Genomic DNA, 27,115 nt, shown 5'->3' with positions numbered 1-27,115 from the left:
AGAAATGAGGAGGTTCTGTGCAGAATCGGAGAGGAAAGGACTATGCGGAAAACACTGACAAAGAGAAGGGACAGGGTGTTATGACATTTGTTAAGACATCAGGTAATTACTTTCATGGTACTAGTGGGAGCTGTAGAGGGCAAAAACTGTTGAGGAAGACAGGGATTGGAATACATCCAGCAAATAATTGAGGACATGGGTTGGAAGTGCTACACTGACATAAAGAGGTTGGCACAGGAGACGAATTCGTTGTTGGCTGCATCAAACCAGTCAGAAGGCTGATGGAAAAACATGAAGGTGGTAAGCACTATCTTTGTGACACGTCTACTTTCCCTAGCATTGAAAATTTCACAGAACAATTTAAATGTACCTCCATGTAAAAATTATTTATGTCTGTGATATCATTTGCACAAGGAGAGATCCCAGGGATGAGATCAATTTGCACAGTGGTGTCGGTTAGGGCCCTTGTATCACACCCTACAACCGTTCATCGAAATGGATCCTCTTGGCCAGTAATCAATAACAGAGTTTAAAATATTTCTTGAGAGCTTTATAATAAATATATTTATTACAAGCAGTAGTGAAGCATATGGGTTAAAGTACGTCTTGTGCTTTGCCCATGTGATTTTAATAAATTTTATGCATTAACTGATTTAATTTCTTCCTCCTTATCATTTTTATATTTTTGTCCACATTATTTCAATCACTATCATCCGTGTCAGTCATGTGACATATTTCCAATGTATGTGAAAAATACGATAAGCTTCAGGGCACACATTAATTACTTAAAAATAAATACAAAACTGCTAAACGTGAAGCTGCATTACAAATCCATTCAATTATTTATATTCTGTGTGCACCACTGTTAGGAATAATATATGGTGTGCCTGATTTGGATCGAAGTGACGAAATGAAAATACAAAATTTTTTATGTTAAAAAGTGTGCTCCCCTCTGAATTTGATAAAAAGAAAACAATGTGAATGTAGAAAGATGGCATTTATATTTTGTCCGTGGTGTGAGAATAATTTATGCCAAGTGTTTGTAGGACAATTACCATCTGAATAAACAGACCTCACAATGAAAAATAAACTTTTGTGGCTGTCGCACAGCCATTATAAATACTGGTATATTATTTCATCTTTCATTGCTACTTTTATACTATTAAATATTACAACAGATAAATATACGAAATCACATGGACATAGATTCCAAATGAAGACAGAATTATAGAGAAAAAATTAGAGCTATTAAAAAAATTAATATAATTAAAATGACACAGCAATGGATTTAAAGAGAGAGAGAGAGAGAGAGAGAGAGAGAGAGAGAGAGAGAGAGAGAGAGAGTGTAAAACTACCAAATGCAACAGGTCATTCTGTACTACTTCCTTTTATTAATTCACTCTTGATTATATGCATCAGAGGATCTTATGGTCCAAATCTTACGAATATATAAATGTAAAAATTCAAAAAAATGTTCAGGTTGGAACAAACTGACACACAAACTACTCTTACACTCAAGATTTAAACAAAGTGGTTAAACAGAAATAAAAAATTAGTTACAAGTATCACAGTACGTATTTATTCAGTCCAAATGAGGCAAAGTGCTATAGCTCAATATAATGAAGTGCTAAATGTACTTTCACAGCCATGGGAGCTGTCTGGCGTATCTCGTCTCTACAAATTACAAATCTTCCAATGTTATGCATAAGCCCTATGCAAAAGGATACTCCACTGTTTTTAAATGTTTTAAATGACATACTGAAGAATGATTAAACTAAAGGTGAATATACTATTAAAAATTACTAAGCAGATATCTGAAGCTACAAACAAATAACTTCCCCAAAATATTAAAATGGTTGAGAATGATATTTACAGTATAAAAACACAACAGAAAGCACTTCGTCTTTTTTTTTTTAATTTGAGGATTGAATACAGTAACACAGTCTCTTAATTTCTGAACACAAAAAAGTGAAAAATAAAGGCTGGGTCCAATTAAGTTTCAGAGTGTCATTAAGCACAATTTATATTTAAAACTTGCGGATTACAAACTTACGTGTTGCATACAATCTTTATCAATTAACATGAGTTACACAGAAAATTTCAACGTTAATGAAATTAACAGACTGAGGAAAACAAAGCGGATAACCATGTGGTTCCGGACACAGTTAAGCTGCAAAAGCATGACTCGCTGAAGTAAACTTAACAATGTTTCTCATAAATTTTTAACGGCCGAGTAACAGGTGACACGTAACTTATTCGAAACCACGTGGTCAATGTCCAGATACAAATGTCTGTATCACACCCCATACCGGCAGTGCGGCACAGGTTTGGCATGTTGCTGTGCCACATTTGGCAGTGTCCATCAGGCGCTGTCATGGATGCTCAGACGGAATATATCATGTTGGCAGTAAAAAGAATTTCCCACTGGCTTCAGCACAAACACTTGTGAATAGGCGTGAGGCGGGTCTTCGTCACACTGGTTACAAAGGGAAGAAAGAGTCAGGAAAGTTGTGTGTAACAAGATTTGTTTATTTGCATACAAATTCCATCAAAATAAATGCTTAAACAATATAGTGAGAATCTGCAATGGCCTTAAAGGGGTATCACATAAAAATGAAGTTAGTTCTTTCACTTGGTTATTAATGAAGTAAATCTTTCTTGCAACGAATCAGTAACTAATGAAGTGCTAATGAGAACACAACTATGCCTGTCTATGAACAACATGCTTATGTAGAAGTTGAAAGTGCTCTACCTATTTTTTGTTTTAATTATTTGGCCAAGACATATGCTTAAGTGTTATTTAACACTATAATCTTAAAATCGCTCAACACTTCTGAATTATTGAATTTTTAGGCTGACGGCTCTTAAGTACAGAGGTTGAGATAGTGTAACAGAGACAAAAGTTATTTACAGATGTCAATCGTTAGTAATTTGATAATATCCCGTATCTTCTCCTGCCTTCTGCTTATCTTTTCAGCTCTATGTGTATACAGAACAAAACACCGTCAATAATCCATAATGTGTTTGTACATCTTTGCCTATCATTTCTCCATTTACTCCTTCCAATGACATGTCACTTACACACACTAGAACTACAAGCTGAAAGGGAGAAAAAAATGTTTAGAGGGTTTAACACTGCATGAAAATTGAGATCATTACAGCCTGGTATTTGACAGCTAGCAGAATGGACCACCAACATAACAATGACAGTCTAGCAATGTCGGGTTCCACTGTGTTGGCCCTTTCGTTGTGCAAAGCATAGTACCTGCCAATTCTCTGTAAGCCGATGCAATAGCAGATTTGTATGTTTGGTTTCATGTGCTTTATAATGGGTAATGAAATGACAAAGAGGCATGTACAGTACATGAAAGTCCTTTTAACCAAATCTTGTTAATCCCTACCGGCAACATAATACCACAGGTGTGGAGAGGGAGAGACCTCAAAAATAAAATTCCAAGAGGTTACTGGAAATATAAATGTCAGTTTAATCCTGACATATGTTTGATCCTCATGGTTTCGCAACTTAATGATTTCCTTTTTCCAGTTGATGTTTCACGTGTAAGTATTTTAATCACATATGTTTCAGTTCACTACCGAATATTATATATAACTGAAACATACACTTATATTCACACACACTTCAGTTTTATCTCTGGAATCTACAGTGATAAACCTATGTCCTTTTTTCTTGGTTCCCAAGTGATCAAATTCCCTCTCTGAAATTTAAGGATCAATACTATCTGACATTGCTGCTGGGCCAATCAAAGCATAGCTTCCCTAGGAATGGTTATTTTATGAACATCTATGAAAAATGTAGCTTACATTTTTACTGTTCTTTCCAAAAAAAACATGTAGGTGTGCATACACATAAGAGCAATTACATGGTACAATTTTAGAGGCAGTTTGTTTGTGAGGTGACCCAAGGGTGCACAACTGTCCACAACTGGAGATTTGCAGGAACTAGGTCCAATGAGCACACTTTCACAGTTACATCCTTACATCAGAATAATTTGCCTGAAAGATGCCCTGTTTGCATGCCAGGTTGCATTTTATCATGTAGCTTTTGAAGTCTCGCACTGTGTGTACCAATGTATATAATGACACACTAGTACAAACACACAGAGTGCCCAATAGTGGTGTTCCTGCACGCATGCTGGTCTCTGTACCCCGTGACATGCAGTGAACAGCAATACGCAGGTGAGACAGTAACTTCTCTACCCTGTACTGAGGAGGTGACTGAGTGATACGGCTGTTCACTAGTTGTTGGTTCCAGCACTGAACTGAAAAACGACTTCCCCACCTGAAGCCTGGCTACATGCTGTGACAATAAATGCTAATTAATGGCAACAGTATCGTGAACATATTGTTGGCCACAAAAGTTGTATAGTGGTAGCAATTTCATCCAAACAAAGCTGCTCATAGCAGATCCTTGCTGGAATGGCATGTGGAAAGCCCAGTGCTTGCATGACTAGGAGATAAGTGTCTCCTGTAATGAACACACATCAACTGGCTATCAATTTAGACATTACTGCCTGTCCTACAATATCATGCTAACTGCCAGTACAAGGTCCGAAGACATTAAAGTAGTATAATACACACATGTACTCCATTAACGCTGTAGGGGTTTCAAAAAAATTAGAATATACAGCACAATTTTCACACAGCTACACAATTCACTTCAAGGTACCATCTCTGCTATGGCCATCTTTTGAGACAAATATGACACTGAGTGCACAATCAGGGGGGAAAAAAAACTCACTTCAATTTTACACAAATTGAACAACAGTATATTAATTTTTGAAATTGCATATATTTATTCTCAGTTTTTGTTTATCTTCATTATTTATTTTATCCAATTGCTTGTTGAAATTCAAAGCCGGATATTGCTCTGTCATACACATCACTATGCATGGAAAAATGTGGAAATAATAATTTTATTCATTTCAGCAGAGGCAACTCAAATAATGTGTTTGATGGAATAACAGCAGAGTATATAATAGACTGCAGACATTGTGTGCTTCACACTTTTGCCCATTTAATATTATCTTATGACTTCCCCTAACTCCAAACACCTTTTATATCCTTACATTATTAAGAAGGAAAATGCAGTTGCAAAAATTAATGTAATGTCATTTCATTTCTATAATGTCAAGTTTAAGTTTATCTCACTGAAAGGAAGCTATATTAAGAGAGTTCAAAAAATCAATAATTTTGTCTTGATTAGCAGGAAGGTTATAGCAAATACAACAACTGTTGATAGTTAATAACATTAGAATTCAAAGTGATTAAAGAAGTATTACACTACCCTGAATGTATTTATTTCAAATTTAGAGTAACACAAAACATACTATCACTCTGTCAAGTACTGATGTCTGGACTATTGGTAGATAAAAAGCTGGGCAAACAGAAAAAGGCATACCATTAATTACAGCATCCATGCAACTGTCAAACACCATTCTTTTTTAAATTTAACTGCAAATATGGCATACTGCAACTCCAAAAACCACAAAATAAGTAAAGCTTTTCACAGGAATAATATACCAACCAACTGTTGAAACTACATGCTGCACAATAACATGCAACTGCTGTGTGAACATTACATGCTCTGGCAAATCATTCAGAAAAGTGTAACAAGCATGTGCCAGAAACACACTGAGCATTTTCTGCTGTTGCTCTTACATGAAGTACCAACAGAACCTGTCAAAATATGTATCCATATACTAAACCCTCCACTTAAAACAGTTTCCCTAGACAGGCAGTTGGTCAAATTTAAAACCCTGTAAGTTTTATTTCTTTATATTTACACTGAGACAATCACTCAGATCCCTCCTAAAATAACTATTTTTGTATTGTGAAAACTGCAACACTGAAGGACTCAACATAAAAAATGTATTAATGGCACATACTCATAACAGTGAAATAATGTACTTAAATGTAATATTAACAAAAATCCCCTATCAGCATAAAGTAATCTGCAGTAAGCATAAACACCTTGTATCAATGTATAACAAAAGAAAATGGCTTTAGCATTGTAGTAGTAACAAAAAGTTTATACTTCAGATGGGTGTGGCCAAATGAATTCAAAATGCTACCTGCTTTGCCTTGGACACTGGTGTCATACATACACATTAGCTGAATATGTTTCAGACATGACACACTAGCTGGTCTCTCAGCTAACCAGTAACCATGAAGCACTGCAGTGTCAGGTACCATACCACATTCAGTAACCACGATTATTGGATGCTATCAGTGGGCACTATTAGTTCAGAGAAAATGTGTATTTTCCTAGAGCTCACATAATTCTATGATGAGAATGACCACACACCACTCAAAATTTTCAAGCTACCCTCACAGCACAAACTCTTTTTTGGTCCAAATGCTAAGCATTAAATACCAAATGATCAAATGATCAGAAATATAAGGTAAATCATAAATGTGGAAAAACTTTCACAGATATACAATAATAGTATGTCAATAAATGGCACAGTAACCAACTTTCATATAACCGAGAAATGTGAAGGGTGCTTTTGAGGGTTCCTGTGCACCTGCAGAAGACAGGAGGAAGGAGCACTATGACTCCGCAACCTGTGTATGTTGCCGTAAATTATAAGGCAAAGCGTATAGCGTCATGCAGCTGAGCAACTAAATGTGAGCAAAGACAGTGTCCACTATGTTTTCTTCTGATAGCACTAAGCATCATGGTTAGTTGGTATGGGGGAAGCATGTATATATATAAAAAAAACAAAGATGATGATACTTACCAAACAAAAGCGCTGGCAGGTCGATAGACACACAAACAAACACAAACATACGCACAAAATTCTAGCTTTCGCAACCAACGGTTGCTTCGTCAGGAAAGAGGAAAGGAGAGGGAAAGACGAAAGGAAGTGGGTTTTAAGGGAGAGGCTAAGGAGTCATTCCAATCCCGGGAGCGGAAAGACTTACCTTAGGGGGAAAAAAGGACAGGTATACACTCGCACACACACACATATCCATCCGCACATACACAGACACAAGCAGACATTTGTAAAGGCAAAGAGTTTGGGCAGAGATATCAGTCGAGGCGGAAGTAAAGAGGCAAAGATGTTGAAAGACAGGTGAGGTATGAGTGGCGGCAACTTGAAATTAGCGGAGGTTCAGGCCTGGCGGATAACGAGAAGAGAGGATATACTGAAGGGCAAGTTCCCATCTCCGGAGTTCTGACAGGTTGGTGTTAGTGGGAAGTATCCAGATAACCCGGACGGTGTAACACTGTGCCAAGATGTGCTGGCTGTGCACCAAGGCATGTTTAGCCACAGGGTGATCCTCATTACCAACAAACACTGTCTGCCTGTGTCCATTCATGCGAATGGACAGTTTGTTGCTGGTCATTCCCACATAGAAAGCTTCACAGAGTAGGCAGGTCAGTTGGTAAATCACGTGGGTGCTTTCACACATGGCTCTGCCTTTGATCGTGTACACCTTCCGAGTTACAGGACTGGAGTAGGTGGTGGTGGTGGGAGGGTGCATTGGACAGGTTTTACACCGGGGGCGGTTACAAGGGTAGGAGCCAGAGGGTAAGGAAGGTGGTTTGGGGATTTCATAGGGATGAACTAAGAGGTTACGAAGGTTAGGTGGACGGCGGAAAGACACTCTTGGTGGAGTGGGGAGGATTTCATGTAACCGCCCCCGGTGTAAAACCTGTCCAATGCATCCTCCCACCACCACCTACTCCAGTCCTGTAACCTGGAAGGTGTACACGATCAAAGGCAGAGCCACGTGTGAAAGCACCCACGTGATTTACCAACTGACCTGCCTACACTGTGAAGCTTTCTATGTGGGAGTGACCAGCAACAAACTGTCCATTCACATGAATGGACACAGGCAGACAGTGATTGTTGGTAATGAGGATCACCCTGTGACTAAACATGCCTTGGTGCACGGCCAGCACATCTTGGCACAGTGTTACACCGTCCGGATTATCTGGATACTTCCCACTAACACCAACCTGTCAGAACTCCGGAGATGGGAACTTGCCCTTCAGTATATCCTCTCTTCTCGTTATCCGCCAGGCCTCAACCTCCGCTAATTTCAAGTTGCCGCCACTCATACCTCACCTGTCTTTCAACAACATCTTTGCCTCTTTACTTCCGCCTCGACTGACATCTCTGCCCAAACTCTTTGCCTTTACAAATGTCTGTGTCTGTGTGTGTGTGTGTGTGTGTGTGTGTGTGTGTGTGTGTGTGTGTGTGTGTGTGGGCGCGCGCGCGCGTGGTGCGAGTGTATACCTGTCCTTTTTTCCCCCTAAGGTAAGTCTTTCCGCTTCCGGGATTGGAATGACTCCTTACCCTCTCCCTTAAAACCCATGTCCTTTCGTCTTTCCCTCTTTCCTGATGAAGCAACTGTTTGTTGCGAAAGCTTGAATTCTGTGTGTATGTATGTGTTTGTGTTTCTATCAACCTGCCAGCGCTTTCGTATGGTAAGTCACATCATCTTTGTTTTTAAATATATTTTTCCCGCGTGGAATTAACAAGTAGACCTACAAGTACTCAGAATACCATAAATATTGACTTAGGTCCAAGCAACAGGCCCGGCCATATCTTCCAATAATTCTGACAAAGAAGCATTCATTCAAGTGATGCTAACATTGCTCTCCTGTCAGTCTTGGTTGTAGTATATGTGGTTCTATGAGATAATGGTAAAGGTTTAACATATCACCAGATCTACACACCCAATACTTGTTGACAGCCTCTTACTTGTGTGCTGGGGAGGTTTTTTTCTGTCCGCTCGTATATACTATATATGAGGTGGGTGTGTGTGTGTGTGTGTGTGTGTGTGTGTGTGTGTGTGTGTGTGTGTGTGTGTGTATTTGCTGACTTACTATGAAGTTGCCAAAGGGGAAAATTTGTCTATCAGCAACAATACCTGCACCTTCTGGAAGTAAAAAAGAAATGGAAGAGTAACTGTAGAGTTAGCACACAATGGGGCTTTGTGACATTTCTAGTGAAGTGCTGCAAGATCTTGTGCTTATTCTTTGGTTCCATACAACTGTTTGTAGCAAATTCTCTGTCATCACAACATACTCTTGTCAGTCAGCTCTGGTCACTAAATGCTAGAGATGGCAAAAATGCACTTAACACCTCAATTTTCACTCACTGAGTTACATTTTTTTCCCTGATTGGAGGTAAACCCTGGGAACTTTTTCTTCATACAATTGTCTTACAATCCCTGATCTTTCTTATGCAAGCTCATAGGCCAGGTGCTTGCTGTTCTACTGCAAATTTGTGAAAGTTGCCACAGAAGCATCACTGTGAGGGATTCATCTTCAGCTGCTGGGTTGGAGCACGTATGGTAGAAAAAACAGCACAATGCTATAGTAAACAGAATTCTTTCTTGAGCCAATTGTCGCTCTTTCCATTTCCAGTTCAACCTTCATGAAACAAAGACTGTTGATCTTTCATGTTGGCAGCATATGGTTAATAATGCTGTAAATGACTACTTATACTCTATGATCAATTGAGCTTTCTCCAGTTTCTTTCCAATTATGGATGACTTTGGTATGTCCTGTGAAAAATATGGGATAGAAAATACATGGTAAATAAGTCCACAATATAAGAAGTGGCAACTGCTCTTGACTTCTTGCACCACATGACACCATGAGGTCTTCTGAATATTTTTCATTATTTATGACTCATCAGATATATATCACTGCCAACACCTTTCCCTCGCAATACTTTTAAATGAATGAAAACTAGGAAGTAAGCAGAAGTTTATGGGGTTTTGAATAAATGAACAGTGCATAATTATTTTTTATGTTATTAAACTAACTCATTCCGAGTATGCACAAATCTAAGAGAACTGCACATTAGATATGACAGACTGAAATGGTGCGTTTGTTAAAACAAGAACCCCAGACTTGGGTGTGTGAAAGCTCATGTTCTGTCCAGTTACCCTGATTTAGGTTTCACGTGGTTTTACTTAATCACTTCATACAAATGCTGGAATGGTTCAATCAACAAGGCTAGTTCTTGGCCATATACGAGATAAAGGGGAGGCTTACCAACAACGAAGTGCAAAACTAATGGCACAGACAAACATTAAACAAAGCGGGTCATTTCTCCAGCTATCACAAGTTCTGAGTGGGAGAATCAATACCAGAACATAGATATACCCTTCTGTATGAAATTCAGCACTCTGGACTGAGACAATATCCAAAACATGAAGTTACTTACAATTTTTTCTTTCGCCTGATGTCTAATTTTCAAGAATCTGGTGCACGTTTCCCTTGTTTTCTCTCTTCCTGCTGTAAATGGAAATGCTTAGCAGATCAAAAACCTAGACATTTGTTTCCAGTTTGTGTATCAACTATGCATACACTGTGTGATTTGACACTGCACTAAAATTACCTGGATAGTGTTAGCACAGGGTGTACACGTGGACAAGGAAAAAAAATTCCCGGATTTTTGCCCGGTTTCCAAGTTAAAAATACACTTTCTTCCAGGTGAAAACACACTTTTTCCACGCTAAATGACTGTATACTTTTCCTCGGAACTGTAAAACTTATCGATCCATTGAATTGTTATTGTTTTATATGCTGCATAGAATTTACCAGCACTTTACAAAACGAAACTTAGGTGGGAGGGGAGGGGGGGGGGGGGGCGCATGTTTTGGAAAGATCTATGATGTGCAGCAACATGTACGCTGCATGTTTTCGTATTATGAAAGTATATAAATTCGAATTCCACCAAACACCGCATGCTACTTTCTGAAGCATTGAAATAGAGATTGCGATGCGCTTTTGTAAGCCAGTCATAGCTCATGTCACGTGATATAGCTAGCCGATGACGGCAGATATTCAGAGTATAGGACATGTGATGTAGTCAGCCAATAGCAACATCACTGTCAAGTAGCGTGACCAAGCAAATAGGAAAAGTTAATGGTTTAAATTAATATACATAGTGTTGCTACAAGAAAAGAAAAGCTTTCACACATAATGCTGATCTTTTTTAAGTGTGTTACCCTTTAAGATACATCACACAAATGTGCCAGTAAAGTTTTTGATGACGACATAAATGTCTGATCATCTAGGCTTTAAATTCTTCTAAAGGTCGTCTGAAAGAGTTGATTTTTAAATGAGAGTCAAACACTCTGTGATTTAAGAAATTGATCGTACATTCTCGCACATAGTTCATCTTGCACAAAAGGAAATTTACTTTGAAAGCAACACTTTTCAAAGCACCATTCACAATATTTTCCCTTGACCTGTTAGAAATAGCTTCGTTTCAGCAGTTGCCAGAGAGCGCCAGTTGACAGGTGTCACTGTGCCTGTGCAGTTATGATGATGCAGGAAGCCCGTATGTTTGTACGTGTAAAACATTAAAAGATCTTACATTATTTCATAAAAGAAACAAGACATCAGAGGACACTCCAAGAGCATCAGAATCTCATGAACCATACAAAAAATGCACGATTCAGCTTAAAGTGCACACTCGTATGTCCAGATTCAGATGTAAATTTTCTCGGGGGTACCAGTACTGTATTATCTCATGTTTGGTTCTTTATTATGGTATAATGCCATACATGCTAGAAGATGAAAACATGCACTTTAAATGCAGCGAACAGTTTAAACTAGCCAGTAGTGAGAAATTAAACACTTCGTTTTAAATAAATGGACAGCCCTCAGCAGAAAAGGTTAATAAAAGCCAAATTTCTTTTGCAAACTGACAAAAATAACTTCATTGTTCTGCAAGGCGATTAATGCTTGACTGTCAGTATGCTGGAAATAAAATAAAATCTGAAATTAATAACATATTTTAACCTTTCGTAATTATGTGAATCTATTTTAATTCACTTGATAGCTGCCGGCTACAGAAAGCCTTGTTTTCATTTGACACGAGAGCAATAAACAAAGAGGAAACAGCAAAATCACTAAACTTAAGCATGGGTCATGTGGAGACTACCCAACTCCCCACTACAACTCGGACTGCTCTGTGTATCAATCCCGGATCTATGATATTTCGAAACCGAGGCAATACTAGATAGTGACACCCCCCCTCCCCCTAGTGTTTGAGGTAGGACGCCAAAAATTAAATGGACTTTTCAAAAAATGATCATTGTAGTGCACATCTTTCTGAAGAGTCTCATACATAAAATGTATAGCTTCCAGGAAAATGTAAGCCACATTATTTGGTCTTTAAGTGTTCCAAAGTGCAGTCCCACGCCTCTTCACACAGCTCTGTTCTATCACATGTCACTGTATTTCACTCTGTCGAAATCAAATGTGTTTGTTTTGTATTGGATGCCATCAAACTACACTCAGGACAGTGGACATTAGAATGTCCCATGGAGCCTCTCCTCCTCCCAGTCGGCCGGTTTGAGATCCTGCCCCTCTTAAAACAAACTCGCAATTATTACTGGATGGGATTATTTGTAACCGAGAGAACAAGAAATCCTCAGAAAATTAGCACTATTTATTGCCTATTAGCTAATAACTTTCTCTTTTGTGTGACATATTAAATATAGGATACATAAAACCAGTAAAGGCAAGAGACAAGCGAGACAATGCACATTTCTCCAAACCTCAAGTCCTAGCATTTTTCCTCTCTAAACTTGCTACGGCTTTTCAGGAGTGCTTCCCTTCCTGCGAAAGAATCTATTACCTCATCAAAGTTCGTCAAATGTTTTGCTACATGGAAACACGAAATGTCATTGTCTAATACTGAAAAAGCTGTTAATACAAGTAGTACCCACGACTGGTTTGATTTCTTGAGCTTATTATGTGTATTTTGTCACTGTCTGCTAGATAAAACAAAATAGGCCGGTCTGATATTGCAGTAATTGTAATACACACCAAATAAACGAGACGGTTTTGGAACAAATGGTCATATAATTCATGAAGTATGAATGTCAAATGCCGAGGCCTACTACAAGCAAAAAGCTTTATGTTAGGAAATAGTTTCACATTTCATTCATAGGCAGTAGCTTCTCAAGCACAAGATCGAAAAGCAGTGGTACGAAATTTTTGTATAAATTTGAAATTGTCATATTCTTCCACAATTTGTGTGATACCCTCATTCCTTCTCCTTCCTCGTTCGTGTCGAAACTTATTCTCCAGTTAACTTCACTAACCCTGCCACAATCACCCGTTTAGTTATCCTACGTTTATTCACCGGTTAGGCATTATTATGTGTTCCTACAACGCGTTTTCCGTGCTACTCCCACAATAAAACTTACGTGCATGTTAGCTGGAGACTGTACAACTGGCCCTTACTAGTGTAGTGATCTGGCCAAATATTTGTGAAAATTTCATTTTCTCGGATACACAGGGAAGATAACACGTAATTTTTCTTATCTGTTATTCCTGTTAGTCATTTATTTCCACTCTGGTTGTCTGAATCTATGGCTTTCGCTAGTAATTATAACAACACTGATCATTCACAAACCCAGTCAACCACTTAAATCAACTGCGATTGGCATTTACCCGTTCAGCTTTATTCCACTCAGCTTGTACAGCCCCGTCCCCTTTTGTTTGCAGGAAAGTTTCTTTCTAGGTGCGACGGTGATGCTCCTGGCAGAGACATCATGTACAGTATGCATGCATTCAAATATCAACTTATGATATATTCAGAAATCAACTTAGAATGCATTCAAAAACCAACAGGGATGCGTTTCAAAATCATGAGAATAATCAATAGATCAACGTGCACTGGATGCTCAGCACTTTGTGAAAAAAGGTTTTTCCTCAAGAATATGAATTTGGCAGTGGGAATCTAAAGTTCCACTGCTTTACTCTCCTGTCCTGTGAGAATTAATCAAGTTTTCAATGTGTTGAACATTCCTTGCTTCTACTGGTGTAAGGATATGAGATTAACAGCCATTTGAATTATTTGTACCCCACTGAATCTGAACACATTCGCAAAGGGATAGTACTGAACCCAAATGAAAAATTAGGTGTTAGGTACATATGCGTTTCAGAACCTGGAGAAGCTGGAGAGCTAAATTAAGACTTCATTAATGTGATATTTTGTATTAAAAACTAAATCAGGATTTATCGATTTCCAAGACCATGAAACCCACCTCCAATCAACACAAATCTGTGCATGCCAGTAATGTGGAACAAATTCTGAAGGTAATGTCCACATGATTCACATTTTACCTAGAAAGCACGTTGGACATAAAGGATATTAATTAACAAGTGATGCACGAAATAGGGCTGCTTGGATGTTAATAGTTTGTAAATTATTTCATCATACTGCTTTTATTACAAGCAGGGCATTGCACAATGCAGTAGCAAACTTATGTTACTGTTGTGAAGAAATTACAGAACAAAAGCTAAAGAACTGATTCCAAGCTAAATGTCAGTAATGTCTTGCCTGCAACATGAGGGATGTGCTGCCACATTCACGTCTACACAGTGTCGTGCAGAGCAAGTCGGAACAAGTCATGTTGCACGAAAAAACTTGTTCCTATAGGCTTCAGTACAAATGTCTGGAGATAAGCATGTGGCGGATCTTCATCTGTCTGCACAGAATACAATATTCCTCCATCTTAAATTTAACAAAAATGTACGAATAATACATTTCCAATGATAGTGACAATTCTGAATGATTATAACAGTGGCTGAAATTACAGACCATCTCTCACTCTTCAAATATTGTACTGATAGCAGATGGGTACATAAAACACATTAAGAGTGACTGCTAAGCTAACATTCAGTCTTCACAGCAGGAATTTTAGACACATGCTACTGTCAAAACAGTGTGTTTAAGTTTCTTGCTGTTAAGAAAAATGAAAAAAACTGTAGTTCAACAATTATTCACCTCTAAATTTTATCTGCCTGCTCATCATCTAACAGTGTCTTATCATAGAAAAACCAGTAACCCATCCTCTGAAAACTTCATACAACTCATGTTGTCATATGAACCTCTGCATCAACAATCTCTCTCTCTCTCTCTCTCTCTCTCTCTATCTCTCGTACACATACAGACAGAAGACGTTGCAGAAAAATATTTGACGGAGGAGCAGAATCTTAATATCTTACCTGCAATCTTCCCAAGACATTTATTAATACACCACCATCAAACATTGGTTGAGAGTCAACAGCTGTAATAATTCGGTTTATCTTTTGGAATGCCAAACTCTGAAACACACAAAAAATAATGTAAAATTTATTCTCAGTACAAGGTCCATCCATATATTCATACTTTATAACATTATTTTAAAAAAATACTAATATACTGTCACTAACATTACAGTTACCAATATTAGTAGCAGCTGCTGCTACCACCATCACCACAATTAAACAAGTAAAGGGATTCATTAACGAGCTGGAAACAACCAAAGGTTCATTACTAGTGACCTGAAAGTATGACCTGAAAGTACACTGTCCAGCTTCATAATACTCCAACTGAACCTCAATCAAATTAATGAAATTAGGGAAGGGGACGGTGATGTCAGTTCCTGTTTGTCTACAAACACACAATATGGCCGTGACAGCAGCAGCTGTATGTCCCTGTTCTGGATATACTCACATGCTGTTCATAAACATGCAGTACTGGGTTTGCTTGGTAGGGTGGTAACTCATCACATTTCTGTGTACTTTTACAACTAGTTAAGGACATAAACAAGATGAACTGAAGAACACTGCAAATGAAAGTGAATCACAAATGTTAAAATAACGGCCACAAGCATCATCTGCAACTGAGTGTGGTAACTGGCACCAGAGGTAGAGTAATGTGCGACAGAGTAACAAGTGTGACCACGATAATTTGTGACTGGTTGCATAGCTGTCCAGTAGAAAACTACCTCTCAACCATCTTGTTAGTCTGATCCAAGTCTGCATCCATTAACTAGAAAAACCCAATCTCACCATATTGCTCTCCTTCCCTTCTTGCCAACTTTACCTGACTCATGTCACTTAATGCTGTCACAGCCTCCAAATACAAATTTTTATTTTTCCATCATTTACTTCTACTCCACTTCATTACTATACTTTCCATTTCATATCTAAATGTGCATCAACTTCATTGTACCTGCAGATGCCTTTTGATTACTCAGCTCTCATCTACTACCTAACCATTGTCTGATTGCCATCATTAATACACTATACTCTTGCTAAACCAGTCATTCCTCGCACATATGGGTACCGGATTAGCGGAAGTGCTGAGAGCGTCTACAATTTAGTATAAACACATAGGGATTTTACTTTATCAAATCAAACAATATGTTCATTTCTAAAAAAAATTGTCCTCGAGTTATATATTTATCTACTGTGGTGTGTGTATAGATTATATTGACTCGGGAATCTCAATGTTTCCCTATTACAGCTGATCTGTGTTTCCCTTTCTATTACTCTTACTTCTTTTATAGCTCATACAGTTATGCTGCAGGAAAGTAGAGTTCTGTTTGGGGAGAAAATAAGATGCACCTTAAAACCTTCAGACACACACTAGCAATAAAACAAGGGAAATACAATAGATAGGAACAAGGTACAGTTAATAATTACAAAAAAATAATGAAACACAGAATCTACAACTTGAATTGAGCTATGCAGCTAAAGTAGACAGATCAATACCAAAAGGATAAATCTTAAATGAAGTCTTATCACATTCTGGAGGAGTGGAGGGGGCAAATATTTGTGACAACCACAAATATTAATATGATTGCTGCTTGTTTCACTCATTTTCCAATGTGCTCTTATGTTCCTGCCTAACCACATCCTTTGGAAATTGTGACAAATTCAGATTAAATAGCATAGTTTACACAAGTTACCAAGAAAATCACAGATAATAACAGGCTGCTCACAGCTAAAACTCATGACGTCACACATGATATCATGGCTCAAAGCCAAGAACTGAAATCACAGACTAGATTTGACCCAAAAATACTGTTCCACCTCTAACAGTTCCCAAAAAATATTTTTCTTTTATCTTTTAATTTTTTAATCAAATCTTAGAATCTCTTCTCTAGCTGGGATTTCAAGAGTCACTATCTTTTATTATTCTGAACTAAATAATTATTTTAACCATGACATTATAAACCATTTACCTGTTGAGTTGCCGACGGGCACAAAGAAAAGACTGTTGCACAATATAGCTTTTGATCAAAGCTTTCTTCAGCAAATAAAACACACACATTCACACAAGCAAGCACACCTCATGCACACATGATCAGTATCACCAGCAATTTCAATCATAATGAGACTACTATGTGAATAGCAATCTGGAGTGGGACAGGGAAGAGAGAGGGTAGCATGGTGTGGATTCGGGGGGGGGGGGGGGGGGGGGGGGGGGGAGGCGGGTGAGAAGAATACTGTCTAATGAGGCATGAATGGACTAGAGACTGCTCGGCACAGTGTTGGGATGGGGACATGGAGGGGGGGGAATGGGGACTGGAAAAGGAGAGGAACTGGGAAGGAGAAAGGACAGGTAAGTACATCAGCAGATGGCAGCACACAGAAAGGGTGTAAATGTGAAAAGGAAGGAGGTGATAAGATGAGGAGGCAGAAACTGTTGGGCAGATGGTGTGGGGACAGTAGGTTATCGCAGGACCAGACTGGGACAATTTCAGGAGTGGAGAATTTGTTGTAAAGTTAACTCCCATCTGTGCAGTACGGAAAAGCTGGTGGTGAAGGGGATGATCCACATGACTCAGGTTGTGAAGCGGCCACTGAAATCAAGCGTGTTGTGCTCAGCTGCACCTTATGCCACAGCATTGTCTACTTTGCTCTTGGTCACAGTTTGACGGTGGTTGGTTGTTTGGGAAAGGAGACCAGACAGCGTGGTCATCGGTCTCATCGGATTAGGGAAGGATGGGGAAGGAAGTCGGCCGTGCCCTTTTAGAGGAACCAGTGATTTAGGGAAATCACGGAAAACCTAAATCAGGATGGCCGGACCCAGTTTGACGGTGGCCATTCATCTTGGTGGACAGCTGATTGGTAGTCACATCAATATAAGAGCTATACAATGGTTGCAGCAGAGCTGATATACACAGCATGGCTGCCTTCACAGGTGGAAGACCAAGGCCCGAGACATCCACCCACCTAGCACTTCCCATTCCAGACCTGTCACAGACTTATATCTTATCCCATCAAAGGTCTAACCACCTGTGAAAGCAGCCATGTTGTATACCAGTTCAGCTGCAATCACTGCACAGCTTTTTATATTGGTGCAATTACCAACCACCTGTCCACCAAGACAAATGGCGACCACCAAACTGCGGCCAAAACAAAGTAAAACACCCTGTGGCACAAAATGCAGCTGAACACAATATGCTTGAAACCAATGGCTGCTTCACAAACCAGGCCATCTGGATCTTCCCTTCCACCACCAGCTTTTCTGAACTGTACAGATGGAAGTTATACTTACAACACATTCTCCACTCCCAAAAGCACCCTGGCCTCAGCCTATGGTAACCTCCTGTCCATGCACCCTCCCACCCAACAGTTTCAGCCCCCTCGTCCTATTACCTCCTCCCTTCGAAATTCCCTCACCCTCTTTATGTGCTGCTCTCTGATAATATACCTGCTCATCCTCTCCCCTTCCCTCCTCCTCTCCTCTTGACACTGCACCTGACAGTCTTTAGTCCTTGCACATCCTTCCAGACAGCACTCTTCTCTCCCACCACCTGTACCCTGTTATCCGCACTCTTCCCCAACCCACTGCAGATTGCTATTCACACAATAGTCACATTCTGGCAAGAGCTGCTTGTGGTAGCAGTCCTGTGTGCTTCCTTGTGTGTGAATGCGTGTGTTTTCTTCTGCTGAAGAAGGCTTTGGCCAAACACTATAATGTTGAACAGTCTCTTAGTTGTGCCTGTCCACAACTCAACAGGTCATCTTTATGGTGAATACCGATTTATCCTTCTCCTAATATTATTTATATTCCAACCTGGTGTTTCCACTGTTTTATTTTAACACTATATTTTACGAACGACATTTTGGACCCTATTACTGTCATACAACATCTCAGATATACTAATATTACTCTCAATTATAACTGAAATATATATTTACTTGTGTGCCCACACAACTTAACTAATAACCGTGTAGCAGCAAAGATTACACTGGTCATTGGATATTGCCGTAGTGGACTTCAGTCCGAAGACTTTTCATGCAATTCTCCACCCATGACTGTCATCTGCAAGCCTTTTTTCTCTGCATAATTACTATAACCTGCATCACTTTGAACACACTTATTGTTGTCAAGATTTGTCTCCTATTATGTTTATCCATCAGCCTTCTCTCCACACAATGACAATGCCTTGCTGCTTCAGGACATGCCCTTTCAATCAGTCCCTTCTTTTAGAGAAATTGCACCATCAATTTTTCTCTCCAATTCAAACCAGTACTTCTATACTAGATATCTAATCTATCCATCCAGTCTTCAAGGAGTACCATGTTTCAAAACTTTTATTCTCTTCCTGTCTGAACATAGCCTACTGGGCAACACTCCTGACAAATAACTGCAGAAGAGACTTCCTAACACTTAAATTTATATTCAAAGTATTTTAAGAGTTGAACTTACTGTTAGCTTTTCCATTATTTTGACAGCACCTTGTATTTGCAGCCCTTCGAAAGTCATGAAAGATGTCTCAGTCTGTGAAACAGTATAGATATTTATCAACATTAAACATACTGCATATGTCTGCATTATTTATCTTTCCTATTACTTCAAGTGATACTAATACTATGCAATAACAGTGTGACAAACCAGGCGAGAAAATTATTTACAAACTGACAGACTTCCTTGAACATCTGACATTAAAACATGAAATCACAAGAGTTAAAACAAATGAACAAAATGTATACAAATACAAAAACAAAAGAAAACCATGGACGAAAGATATGATAATGCACATAATACATTAGCAGAAAGAAAAAAATTACTACTATGATAAAATGCCAAATATCTGCTTGCAGTGTCTGGTTTGGATCACAAATATATGATTAATATCTCTTGACGTGCTCGCTCCCACCTTTTCTACCAGCATAGGCTATTTACTACAGCTGACATTTAAAACAACTTGCTGCAGTCTTTCTTTCTATAAATATTATCTTCTTCTTGCTCACTCCTTTGCCAAACCAATTCTCCAAATTTCTTGAAAGCTGTTCCATCATCTCATACACGTAGCAGTATTTTGCCATAGACATTTGATGCAGAATTTACATATTGCCTCCCCCTTGCATTTAATTCAGTGTTGATAAATGGTGCATATACATAATAAGTAACAATATTTTAGATTTATGCATTACATAATATGACATTTCTGAATTTACTTTCGAGTTTGAGTCATTTACAAAGAGAAGTGCATTAAATATTGAGCAATGTTGGCTATGATGGAATCATACTGAAATTAGAAAAACCAATCACAAGAGACTTCACATTTTTCTCTCATTTCACGAATCGGCAACCTATAAATTTGTGCGATTTATTGTGCAACCCAAATTTAACAGTGTTTTTAATACTCTCGCAGAGAACCTAACTTTTTTTTGTTCAGGGACAACTGTGGCTTTTTTTACACCGTGAAATTATCTTGTCTAAACCTCTGCAATTTGTTTTGCTCCTCTAATGACTTTAATAGATGCATCATCTACAAACAATCTAAGAGAGCTATTCACACTGTCTCATTTAAAGATTCAAAATATAGCAACTGTTCTATGTGAATAACAACTCTGCTTAATCTTCTTCACTCTAACAGTTGACAAACATGATATTCCAACTTACCACTTGCTTAGGTTCCTCCATTTTTGTTATAACCTGATTAAAATAACTTAGTCACTGACAGATTGCTGTGGCAGGGGGGACAGCATTGCCAGTGTGCAGTCCATCACATTAGACAAGGCTCTGCATATATCTACAAAAACAGGCAACACTGCAAACACATGTCACTCAAGAGAAAGTTATAACTGGTTGGTGGCTGGGCCAAATCATTCAACTAGCTGAAATATCAATCACAAAGTTATTTTAATGAGAATATAACTTGTACAATATGTTTCTCTGGTTTGTAATCACTATCAACGCAGCCTCCTTTTTACCTTGCTAGACATTACTTGCTTACAAAACCTGCAAACAGCTTTGGTATCAGTTAACTCTTTTTCCCTTGTTTCACCCTTCCAGCTCTGTCACCTTGCTTTACAAGTTGTTTTCTGATACTCCTTAATAAAAGACAAGAGAACATTCTTTTACAGAAACTTTCCTTTGCTTGCCACTATTTCTCAAATGCTAAAACACATTCCTTTACTAGAATGATATTTTAAAACTGACAGTTTAGCACCATCCACTTCAACAGTACACTATGCTACTAAAGTCCAAAATGTGGCTTGTTCAACTAAATGTAATGAAAGTCCAAAAAGCTTTACATCTCGGCCAATCTACACAACAGGCAATCTTATTTCTGTATTCCACAATACTTCTCATTATTTATAATTTCATTCAGGCATGTTTTGCTTCTTAGCCACTGTAGCTGTTAAGCATCCTTCTACATCTATTGTGTACAACATTGGTATTGGCAAGACATGACAGTAATATTAAACTACTTACAGTTATTGAAAGATTATGCTCCTTAACTTTAATAACCGATTTATCTGGGGATATGTACCATTCTTTTATTACAAATTACAGAACGCCCTCTTGCAGAAGTTTCTGAAATAAGTTTCATAATTTGCAGTCTTTATTTGTAGAATATATTGTTGCTGTCTTCAGTCCAAACACTGGTTGGATTCAGCTCTCCATGCTACTCCATCCTGTGCAAACCTCTTCAACTCCGAGTAACTACCTACCCCCTGAAACTGCTTACTATATTCATCCCTTGGTCTCCCTTTACAATTTTTAGCCCCATGTTTCTCTCCAGTGCTAAACTGGTGACCCCTTAACACCTCAGAACATGTCTTATCAACTAATCCCTTCTTTTAGTCACATTGTACCACAAATTTCTCTTCTCCCCAGTTCTACTAAATATCTCCTCGTTAGCTACATTATCTACCCATCTAATCTTCAGAATTCTTCTGTAGGGGTCGACAGAAGCGTCCGATCCCACGCGTCGGCTTTGACCCATGACGTAAGGGTGTTGTCGTGTGTGACGTCATGACGACGCGGAGTTTGGGTTGTGAGTGTGGCATGTTTGTAGATATCATTGTGTTGCGGTTTGTTGTGCTCTCTGGTGGTATGTTCAGGGTTTTCGTTTATGTGGTGTAAAGGGCTCAGTTCGCTTTTGCTCATTATTCAGAATTGTTCGAGTGTCGGCTGTGTTTGTAGTTGAATTCGTTTCAGTGAGTTAACGATTTTGTGTGAAGGTTAATTTAGTGTTTTTCGCTGTACATCGTGTGGTAATTTTAGTAAAATTAATTGGTTGTTGTTTTTGTTCAGGAATGGATATGACGGATAAAATTAACAGTGCGCAGGTCAAGGGAAGTGTTCGTTCCCAATGTGTGGCTGTGTATGTTGACATTGGTATCAGGAGATGTTTTTGAGCTCTATAGCCCAAGGGAAATGTTTGATCCTAATTTATGGGATCGGGAGCTGCTGTTGAGCTATGTAGGTCAAGGGAAGTGTCCAATTCCAGATGATATTGTGTTTAGTGGTATTTGGGGAGTTTTGTGATATCGGTTTTTTTCGTGTCATTTTGTGTGGTTTTGTATGGGGGTGGGTGTCTAAATTTGATTATATTTAGTTTGCCCCCACCCAAAAACACCCCATTTCCCGCGCTTGTCCCGTTAGTGTCATTAGGTTTTTTGTGGAAAGTGTGTGTGTTTGTTTTTCGATGTATTTTCGTCCTCATAATGTGTACGTACTGACTTTATGTGCGCCATATTGGAATCGTGGTTTATGGTCGTTTCCACCATATTTGTGACGTCATGGGTCAAAGCAGACGGGCAGGATCGGACGCTTCCGTATTTCCACAGTTCGAAAGCAGCTGCTTCTCTCTTCTTCTCTAAACTGTTTATCGTCCACATTTCACTTCCATACAAATACTTTCAGAAAGGACTTCGCCATATTTAAATCTGTACTAGACATGAACAAATTTCTCTTCTTCTGAAGCACTTTTCTTGCCATAGCCAGTTTACATTTTATATCCTCCCTACTTCGACCATCATCCATTCTTTTGCTTCCCAAACAGCAAAACTTGTTTACTACTTTGTCTCATTTCCTAATCTAACTTCCTCAGCATCACCCAATTTAATTTAACAAAATTCCAGTAACCACATTTTGCTTTTATTTAGATACAACTTATCCTCCTTTCAGGACACTGTCTATTCTGTTCAACTGTTCTTCCAATTCCTTTGCTGTCTCTGATAGAATTACAACAACATTGAGAACTGGCTACAACCCTGTCTCACTCCCTTCTCAATCACTACATCCCTTTTGTGCCCCACGACTCTTATGACTGCTATCTAATTTGTGTACAAATTGTATGTAGCCTTTCGCTCTCTGTACTTTATCCCTGCCACTTTCAGAATTTGAAAAAGTTTCCAGTCGACACTGTCAAAAGCTTTCTCTAAGTCTACAAATGCTACGAACATAGGTTTGCCTTTCCTTAACCTATCTTCTATGAGAAGTCGTGGGGTCAGTATTGCCTCGCGTGTTCCTAAATTTCTCTGGAATCCACAAAGATCTTCCTCAAGGTCGGCTGCTACTTTTTTCATTCTTCTGTAAAGGATTTGTGTCAGTATTTTGCGGCCATGACTTATTAAACTGATAGTTCGGTAATGTTTCCATCTGTCAGCACCTGCTTTCTTTGGAATCGTGATTATTATATTCTTCTTGAAGTCTGAGGGTTATACAAGACAAGACAGATACCCTGGCGCACCAAATGGAAGAGTTTTGTCGTGGCTGGCTCTCCCAAGGCTATAAGCAGCTGGGGACTAGTGTAGCAGGGGATACAACCCGTTGGCTTTGGACAATGACGTCACAAGTCGCCAAACGAGAAGCGATTCTTCTTAGTGTTGTAGCTCCCTTCAGTAGCTGATAAGTGTTTTTTGGCTTTTTTTTAAAAAAATCTCACGAGATAGAATAAACAGATCCACTTTATTAAGCAATCAGTAAAAAAACGAAACTGAAACATAACAGCAAAAGCGAAAATGGTAAACTGCTCTCTGGCGACTTGTGACGTCATTGTCCAAAGCCGACGGGTTGTATCCCCTGCTACACTAGACCCAGCAGCTGTAACACAATGCTGCCTACTGCAGGGGCCTATTTTTACTTAGGTCCTTCAGTGCTCTGTCAAATTCTTCACACAATATCACATCTCCCATCTCATCTTCATCTACGCCCTCTTCCATTTCCATAATTTTGCCCTCAAGTAGACGCTCTATATTCTCCTTCCACCTTCCTGCTTTCCCTCCTTTGCTTAGGACTTTTTTACCATCTGAGTTCTTGATATTCATACGGTATCTATCTTACAGCTAGTGATGCTTCAACATTCTTACATTTCTCATCTCGCCATTCCTGCTTAGTCATTTTGCACTTTCTGCCGATCTCATTCTTTTGTATTCCCTTTCACCCACTTCATTTACTGCATTTTTATATTTTCTCATCATTGATTTCCTGCGCACCTGCGGAGCCAGTTGGCATATAACCTTGTACTATTGTGGTGGGTGTGGGCTTTGTGTCTATCTTGGCTACAATAATGCGTTCACTATGCTGTTCAAAGTAGATCATCCATCTTCCTATGTTTTTACTCATTATTAAACCTACTCCAGCATTACCCCTATTCGATTTTGTATTTATAGTCTTTTATTCACCTGACCAGAGGTCCTGTTTCTCCTGCCACTGAATTTCACTAATTCCCACTATAGGCTATCTCAGTTTAATCTATCCACTTCAGTTTTTAAATTTTCTGACCTACCTGCCTGATTAATGGATCTGACATTCCACACCCCGATCCATAGAACATCAGTTTTGTTTCTCCTGATAACAATGTCCTCCTGACTAGTTCCCACCCAGAGGTCTGAATGGGGGATTATTTAACCTCCGGAATATTTTACCCAAGAGAATGCCATCATCATTTAACCACACTATACAGCTGCATACCCTCGGGAAAAATTGTGGCTGTAGTTTCCCCTTTCTTTCAGCCATTCGCAATACCAGCACAGCAATGCCACTTTGGTTAATGTTACAAGGCCAGATCATTCAATCATCCAGACTATTGCCCTGCAACTACTGAAAAGGCTGCTGCCCCTCTTCAGGAACCACACATCTGGCTGGTCTCTTAACAGATACCCATCCATTGTGGTTGCACCAATGGTTTGGCTATGTGTATTGCTCAGACATGAAAGCCTCCCCATCAGTGGCAAGGTTCATCGTTTGTAGGGAGGGGAGCCGGGGGTTTGTAGCATGCCTAATGAGTGTGAAATAATTTCTTATTCATGTTGTGAAATGCACTACCAATATTTCAATTATAATCTTTCACAAAACGTAGGATGGTCAGGTGATGGTATTTGGGAATGAAAGCAGTACTCCTTGGGCAAAATGAAAATACAACAGACTCAACTACTTTTTCTCCCTGATTGGGATAGTAGTTGCTCAATTGTCAAAATGTTGGAGATATGTTACTGTGTTTAATTTTCAACATTCAAGTATCAGCAGACACTCTGCACACAAGATTATTTTTCTTATCACACTAGGAAGGCCCTTGTAGGTGACTCACTGAAGATATAAACAAGGGCATAAATGTTACAACTTAATTACTCAGCCAGATGTTATTGCATGGTGGTCACCATATTTGCTATAACAGTTTGACCGAATGATGAAATAAAGGTACATTATTTGATCACCCTCAAACATAGGTGACAAGAGTGCACCAGATACAAAAAAAAACCAACTACTTGGTGATTTTTTTTTTTTTTTTTTTTTTTTACTAGTATGTATTTTCAAAGACTATCCTATCCAGAATGTTCCAAACCAGACTTAAGCAACCTTCTGATCACGGCTCATTTACCTTGTTTCGAACTGTCAGGTAAACATCACAATACACAATGATTTTTACTTTCGTACACGACAAAAATGGTCCAATTTATATCTTCACATTACCACAGCAAGAAGTGTTCACAACGTCTGTATCAATATTATCACATGCGACTTTGTACGTTTTGAAATATGCTTTTATTTGGACGAGCAAAGAGATCATAAGATTTGAACAGTTGTTGCTCAATAACTTATAAATATTGCAGTTTTTGTAATAGTGTGTGTACTAACATAGTACTTCGGCAATGTAAACGAAAGCCAGAATGATTATTAACAATGTATCCGTTCCGTTAAGCCCACTAAGATAAAATGAATCATCGTTTTCCAGTTAAGTTTGTATAAGTACGACCTCAAATATGCAGAAAGTACCGGCTTGTTGCTATGAATAACAAGTTCTGGTATTCGTCAATTAACGTTTTCAAATTGTGCTGCACAAAACATCAAGTCCTTCTCAAACTACAGATCCGATACATCAATGTTTAAAAACAACTTTACACACATATCAAGGATTTTCTCTGTATACGTACGTTGTACATGTTAATCAGATTGGGCCGCTGAGCTGGATCATCGAAAAGAGCATAGTACTGGGCAACAAAACCCTTCCCGATCGCTTCGTATGCAGGATTTAATGCCATTTTGATCACAGCAATTAACCACACACAAAAAAAGACGATCAAGAAAACTGAACGTAAACGCACAGAGTCTCTACACGAAGATAGCTTTTTAGTTATTCCTTAACTTTCTGAAACACTACACAAACATGTGTGCCATTAGATGGCAGCAGCAGTTGTGAAACTCAAAGATTTTCTTTTCAAATATTAGTTCAAAGATTTCCGTTACTAGAGCGCACTCGATAACACAAACCCCCCAAAACAATATACTATGAGGTCGTATCTCGTCGTAGAGATTGTGAAGATACGATAGTATGTCAGAGATTTCTTGTGTTATTTCATAATTTCACTGTCGCAGCGCACTGACAGCAGTAAAGGTGTCAGCTCTGCTCTTCAGTCGTACAGATATTGGAAGTTGGAAATAAGAGTATAGATAGGTCATTTACATTTTTTCCCCTAACCTAGTAATCGAACAGATATATAAATCATGTATAGAACACTTGCACTGAAAGTCGTAAGGGCTGATTCACATTTGACGGAACGGAACGTTACGTCCAAACTTTC

General features: G+C 38.8%; 1 protein-coding gene across 2 annotated transcripts; it reads right to left on the bottom strand.

Annotated features, from left to right (window-relative positions):
• Window positions 1-1,556: 1,556 nt before the first annotated feature.
• LOC126410838 (probable nuclear transport factor 2) lies at window positions 1,557-26,746 on the bottom strand. 2 transcript variants are annotated; one of them, XM_050081319.1, is made up of 5 exons: window positions 26,468-26,746; window positions 19,503-19,574; window positions 15,020-15,118; window positions 14,352-14,499; window positions 2,341-2,476 (listed from the first exon to the last, which is right to left on the bottom strand). In XM_050081319.1, the coding sequence occupies exons 1-4, from the start codon at window positions 26,573-26,575 to the stop codon at window positions 14,386-14,388; spliced, it is 393 nt and encodes a 130-aa protein (XP_049937276.1). In that variant the 5' UTR covers window positions 26,576-26,746; the 3' UTR covers window positions 2,341-2,476; window positions 14,352-14,385. The 2 variants fall into 2 exon arrangements, with proteins under 2 accessions (XP_049937275.1, XP_049937276.1); XM_050081318.1 differs by lacking the exon at window positions 14,352-14,499 and having other exon boundaries at window positions 1,557-2,476; window positions 26,468-26,742.
• Between the last annotated feature and the right edge of the window lie 369 nt (window positions 26,747-27,115).

Source organism: Schistocerca serialis, chromosome 1 (assembly GCF_023864345.2).
Source record: "Schistocerca serialis cubense isolate TAMUIC-IGC-003099 chromosome 1, iqSchSeri2.2, whole genome shotgun sequence".
Lineage (NCBI taxonomy): Eukaryota > Metazoa > Arthropoda > Insecta > Orthoptera > Acrididae > Schistocerca > Schistocerca serialis.
The sequence above is the reverse complement of the archived record's forward strand: the minus strand, read 5'-3'. Positions and strand labels throughout refer to the sequence as shown.

Bases quoted from the DNA above. Each gene is read 5' to 3' on its own strand.
- LOC126410838 (XM_050081319.1), bottom strand. From the start codon at position 26,575: ATGGCATTAAATCCTGCATACGAAGCGATCGGGAAGGGTTTTGTTGCC. The intron at 15,119-19,502 runs GTAAGTTCAACT...TGTGTGTTTCAG, and splicing joins AAATAATGGAAAAGCTAACA to AGTTTGGCATTCCAAAAGAT. The intron at 14,500-15,019 runs GTAAGATATTAA...TATTCTGTGCAG, and splicing joins ATGTCTTGGGAAGATTGCAG to ACAGATGAAGATCCGCCACA.